Source organism: Rhododendron vialii, chromosome 11a (genome assembly GCF_030253575.1).
Source record: "Rhododendron vialii isolate Sample 1 chromosome 11a, ASM3025357v1".
Taxonomy (NCBI): Eukaryota; Viridiplantae; Streptophyta; class Magnoliopsida; order Ericales; family Ericaceae; genus Rhododendron; species Rhododendron vialii.
Genome location: NC_080567.1, coordinates 19,918,915 through 19,925,175, shown reverse-complemented (window position 1 = coordinate 19,925,175; position 6,261 = coordinate 19,918,915). Strand labels below are relative to the sequence as shown.

The 6,261-nt window shown below is 37.4% G+C and overlaps 1 protein-coding gene across 1 annotated transcript; it reads left to right on the top strand.

The window, feature by feature from the left end:
* Window positions 1-1,871: 1,871 nt before the first annotated feature.
* LOC131307364 (uncharacterized) lies at window positions 1,872-5,947 on the top strand. The gene is made up of 2 exons (XM_058333836.1): window positions 1,872-3,296; window positions 5,607-5,947. The coding sequence occupies exons 1-2, from the start codon at window positions 2,965-2,967 to the stop codon at window positions 5,638-5,640; spliced, it is 366 nt and encodes a 121-aa protein (XP_058189819.1). The 5' UTR covers window positions 1,872-2,964; the 3' UTR covers window positions 5,641-5,947.
* The last annotated feature ends 314 nt before the right edge of the window (window positions 5,948-6,261 follow it).

The window sequence follows — 6,261 nt, the reverse complement described above, 5'->3', positions numbered from 1 at the left end:
CAATCGCTCTCTGCGACAGCTTTGTCCATGGAAAAATCACTTACACTAGACTGCTCCATTTGTATACATCGTAAAATACCTCATTGTTATATACTCCATCAATTTTCTAGAACTCAGATCTAAATGCAAAATATACAAGTAAAAAAGTGACTTTCTGGATTTTTTACTATCCTTCGAGACTTTTCGTTATCTTTAACTCATATACTTGCGCCGATTAAAAAAAATGCTAAATACACATTCTATTCTTCGTCTACTAGAAACGAATGCAATCTCATAGTTTGGTGATATTTGCTTATGTCCTGCTTCTTGGGTGGTACTTAGACATAATTCTTTTGCAAGTGTGTTGGGATTTTCATGAATGAAAATAAGTTTTCCTTTGATAAAAAGTAAAAACCTACAATCATGGGTTGTGTTGAGAAAGGCCAGATATGTATCTGGATTCACATTACTCTCAAAAAGGACACGGTTTCAAAAACAAAAATGGAAACGGGAAAGGAGGCATTACAATCAATGACATACATCCCAAATTTTATTTTTTGTTTCGTTTTACTACCTGTTAGTATTCCCATGACATATTTGCTTATGTTTGAAATATTTTTACTACAACTTTTATACATTTTTAAAGGGTGTTTTGAATTGATGTGTGTCACGATTATTTATGTAGTTGATTAGATAAACTACGTTTAAAATATATTTAACTATTAGTTGGCTTGGTTGGCGAGGTGGTCAGCAACATTCATTTGATATATTAGATTTTTCTCAAGTACTATTATGCATTATGTAGTCGCCATGAAAAGAGTTCATGCATGTTAACCCTAATACAACTTAGGATCAATGTATAGCATGGGTCATTGTGTAGTTCGAATTTTGCGAATGGGGTATTGGCCTTCTAGAGGTTAGAGGGACAAAACTAAATAATTTGTTGAATACCAAATTCGAGCCGTGCCTTCAGGCACGGGCATGCACTAGTCTATATAAAAAAAACAGCTCAGTGTTTGAATCTTATGTACATAAATCTAACGGCTCAAACTTATCCCTCATAAATCCTACGGCTAAGAAGAGTCCTAGGGCTGAAAATTCATATTTTCAAGTTTCGTTGGTGGTGGTGGTCAATAATTTTGCAATTCATTTTAGTTGTATTCAAAATGCATTGCGCCGTGCCTTCAGACACGGACAAACTCTAGTGGTAGTTCAATATATATATAGGAATTTAGTTGGGCAGTAAACAAAAAGTCGTATTGTTGCATGACAAGCTTTCAAGAATGACCAAATAAAAAAGAAAAGAAAACTAATCCAAGTGGAAAACTAACGATGTTGATTTCACCAGATTTCTTTTGTAAACTGTAAAACTTAAATTTTTCTTGGAAGACAACCAAACGGGACCTTAGGCAAGGAAAAGCTTTTTGTTAATTTCCAACTTAAGGCTCATTTCACACAAAATACAAAAAAGGTGAGAATCAAGTCGCACAAAATACAAAAAGGCGAATACGTAACTAGTCGTGAAAGTATTTTGAAACATGTAAAATGTGTCATGAGAAGGGTATTTCCCCCCGCATTATCTAAAACTTAACCACGATTGGAAAAACGGTTAGCATTAAGTGCTTACCACCTCTTAGTACATCTTTTTGTTTAAAGTGTAATTTTTTTTCATTTTCGATGATAATATTTTTTTTCCTGCACTCGTAGAATTCCTTCTACGAGAATTCCTTCTACGAAACGAGAAAATAACATGTCTTATATTAAAGTTATGTTTTTTTACGGAAGACAAAAATTCTGAAACCAATTAGTATTTTTTTCGTTCACTTATTTTGTCGCTTGTGGAAAAAAGAAAAAGAAAAATATAGGGAGTAAACAAGTACTCCTGGAGGAGTAGACAATTTCACGACTGATTTTTTAATGGAGTGTCTGTTCTTTTTCTAAATTTTATTTTCCAAAATTAAACAGAAAATACATTCGCTACCCAAACCCACTTTCCCAGAGGGGAACGGACCCTGACCCTAACCCTAACCCTAGAAGGAAAGAAGAAATTCTGAGGAAGATGACACAGACAGCCATGTCCGACTTCATCCCTGAAGAGGTCGTCGTGGGTATCCTATCCCGACTACCAACCAAATCCCTAATCCGATTCAGGTCTGTTTCCAAGCTCTGGTATTCTTTGATTGCCAGCCCTAATTTCATTACTTCTCACCTCAATCAATCACTCACAAGCCCTAAAAACAGCTACCATAACCTCCCACTCGTAACTGTCAGGCAATGCATTGCTCCTAGTAGTCCTATCAGATTTGGTCCTCCTCATGAACAAATCAGATTAGAGCACTACAAACTATTTATTGATACTGGAGAAGAAGAAGATAACACATTTGATGAGTATCTAGAAATCCCGTTCCCACTCTAGCGGCCGTTATTGCTACGTTTTACAGGGTTATGTGAAAGGTTTGTTCTGCTTCGAGCTAAGTGAAATTTTCCTTTGGAATCCGTCCATTAGAAGGTCCATAAGCCTTCCCAAGCCTGGCATTACAGAAAACACGCATGGCCTCTTTTCGGATTACCTTGGGTTTGGATTTGACTCGCAGAGTAATGATTATAAGGTGGTTAGAGTAGTCATCCTTTGTGGAGGTACCCGGTCTGAAGAGGTGCCCCTCGTTGAGGTTTACTCCCTTAATTCGGGCTCGTGGAAAGAAAGTAGAGGAGCGGGCAACTCTTTTCCTAGGGGATCTGGACTACTGTACTTGGAATGCCCTGCCGCTTGCTAAGAAGGGGCTATTCATTTTGTGGCACGATGTGGAGGGAATTGGGGTGCTATATTGATTTGCTCCTTTGATTTGGGCGACAGATGTTTAAAACGATGTCGTTGCCAAATGGTCTTGTGACAAAGGAAATGAGAACAATAGTATTCAGGGGATCGCTCTCTCTTTTATGCCACGATGAATCTATTGTGCAAATAAGTTTTGTTCTATTTGGATAATGAAAGAGTATGGCGTAGTTGATTCTTGGTACAAGTATGCCAAAGTTGATATAACAGGAGAAATTTTAAGGGTAGTAGGTATCCGGAAGAATGGTCATATACTATTGGAGGCAAAAGCAAAAGGAAATTGGAAGCATTGGGAGCTTTCTTCATATGACCCGTTGAATAAAGAAATCAAGCAGTTGGGAACTCTTGGTGTCCATTTTCATGTTGTTACGTACGAGGAGAACCTTATCTTACTCAATAAACCAAATGATCCGGTACTTATCGAAACAAATAAAACAAATGATCCGATGTCTAGAATGGGATGGAACAGGAAGAGGAAGGATAGGTAAAAGTCTGATTCAACTCAATTTCATCAATTATTATATCAGTTCCACTTATATATTTTGCAAAATACAAACAAGATTTTGTTACGCCTTCAAAGCTTAAAAAGGGTAGTTTCGGATGTCATTTTTTTCAGTATATGATATTAGAATTGTTAGTATTGTGAAATACTGCTTTGTGCCAGTGGTTAGAAATAGAAATAGTTGCAAGTAGTGAAAGGTGGATATAGATGATTAATATGTTACATCTTTTTATACACTTGTACATGTATGCTGAACTTGTCATGTTGAAGCCCCGTTCAATCTATAGATGTCTTTAGCTCTTTTCATCAATGTTCTAAAAGTCGCTAGGTGCTAGTCAGGCGGTCGGCCACCTTCGAGCGTTTAATCGTTAGTCGGACCTAATCGGATAGGCCCCGCCTCCTTGTTTTAGAACACTGCTTTTCATTTGGTTTGATGTCCGACATGGGGTTTTACTACTGCAGCATAATGCAATACCCGACCCTTCAAATTCTTTTTCTCTCTCTGCATAGTTGAAGTATGATTTAGCATACTTAAAACACCAAAATACTATGGGAATCCCTCAAAGAAACGACAGGAAATCTATGGGAAAAGTCCTCACTTTAAGAAGAAGTGAAAGACTTTGGATCCCAGCTGAGCTCACGACGGAAGACTCGACGAATGAGGAAAATCGGGATATCAGCGCTTACCCCCTTGATTGTATGGCCCGAGTTGTAGTCAGCCTTCACTCTGTCAATTGGACATTCATAGGAAGTTGATCTAATCAAGTCCTCTCCCAAGGCAGGCAAGCAAGGGAAAGCGACTGAAGAAGAGGAAGCTTCCAGGCAGATATCTTTTGCTTGACTGGTTTCCTTCTTGCCTCTGCTTTCATAGTTTCTAGGATGAACTGCGAACCCCTTGTGGGTGGAAGAGTTTTGTGTCATGAAAAGGAATTCCCAAGAGGGGTATTTACCGTTGAATACTTTTATCTAAGAAGCACAGACACGTCTACCGGCCTCAGTTATCTGTGTCAGTCACGGACACGACATGAACTCTCCTAACACGTATTGGACATGCCTAATACTTGTGCAATGTTTTGTCAAATTTCTTTTACTTTGACACATTATGGATACTCTAGAACATGTTGGCAACACTCTCGGAACATGCTAAGGACGCATTAAAATGTTTCCGACGTTTATATGAAATCGTAACATACCTCTATAATACAATTACACTTTACATTTAACGTGTGCCCGACTTGTCCATGTCCTAATTTTTGGAGAAATGATGCGTCTGCGTATCCGTGTCGTGTCGTGTCCTTATCCCATATCTGTGTATGTGCTTCTTAGACTCCATGATTAGAATTTAATGTTTTTCTTTCCCCGTTACGTTTACGCAGTTTTTGGTCATCAACTTGTGTTTGCAATGCATTCAGAAACAAATGAACACAGAGTTCACAAACCAAAAGATTTGATAATTTGGGAAGAAATAAATCAAACCTAAAGAAAACTATTGAAACCAATAAATGGATTATAATGAATTTTAATTAATTATGTCTGCATAACAGAAACATTCCAATTTACAGGGGTGTTTTGGTGCTTACTTTTGAAGTATTTGTTGGATATGCTCTAAGTTTTTCAGACATGATGTGTTTGCCTTATGGTACAATATTTGTTAGATATGCCATATTATTTTGAATTATTGTCATTTGACCCAATTCTTTACATGTGGTCCTATTCCTAGCTACATCATTGTAGGTGTAGATCATGATATTTTGTCTTCGGTTTTGATTGACGAAATCTATCTTTTTTCTTAATTATGGTGGTTGCATCATGGTGATACCTGTGATAACTATAGGACTCGTTTTAAGAAAACTGTTTTGTGTAGCTTAGTTTACCATACAAACTGCTTTGCCAAAAACTCCACTATATCCAGAAGCATCCTTTTGCACTCCACTATTGTTAAATACATCTTTCGTTCCCTGCTTGGTCTTAATTGTGTTCTGTTGGAAAGGCCTCTGTCTGGTTCAACGAATGTGGACAGTGTACTTGTTAGTGCGGCTTCTTAATATGCCATGTTCCTAGAGTTATTGGCATAAATCAATTCGGGAGTTTCAAGGATTCAGGGAGCCTATTCATTTTGCAGCATGTCAAGGGTCTCCTCTCTGGCTATGAATTGATAATTCCCATTTTGTGTTGCTCACCAGTTCACAAGTTCGTCATAGCAACATTGTTTACTTATTGGTAGAAAGAGTTTATATTATTCTCTTTTTTGCTAAATTGGGTAATTTCATTTATCTTATTCCTCTTTTGCAGACTAGGACAAAGAATTGAGCCAAAAGGAAGATAATTATGAATTTGTCAAATTTACTCGGTGGTTTGTAGAGCGGCAAACGTTGGTCATTTTGCCAAGGCAGACCTTGGATGTATTCCGACTTGTGGTCTAGCCATTCTATCCTTGGAGACAGATGCCGATCAACCTACAACACCCATCAGTGAGGCGGTTAATGTGTTTTATGTATTCAGTTTGTGTATTCGGTATTCATTTTGTAATGGAATATGTATCTAAAACTATCCGATCTTTCTGTGTTTTTTCCCAACATGTTCTACATTTAGCTGGTTCCAAGTATTTTTATTGAGGTGGCCTTTTGCTTCTAGTTAGAGTTGGCCCCGGGGTAAACCTTGCAAGCCCTCGGTCTTGGGCAACCCCCGGGCTGGGGCAACCAAAAAAAATAAAATTAAGTTACATATAAATATTTAAAAGTTTCCTATAGTGGCATAAACCATTGTCTTGGTGTTGCGGTTACTGTACGTTGTTAAATCTCCACTTTTGTTTTCCTCCCAATGCATAATATTACGAAAATCTAATTACTTTGTTGAAAATTTTCGATTTAACAAATACACAGTATTGTATAATGATGTATTCTTACATTAGATTAAAAAAAAATCACAGCTGAAATAAATCGAGCGA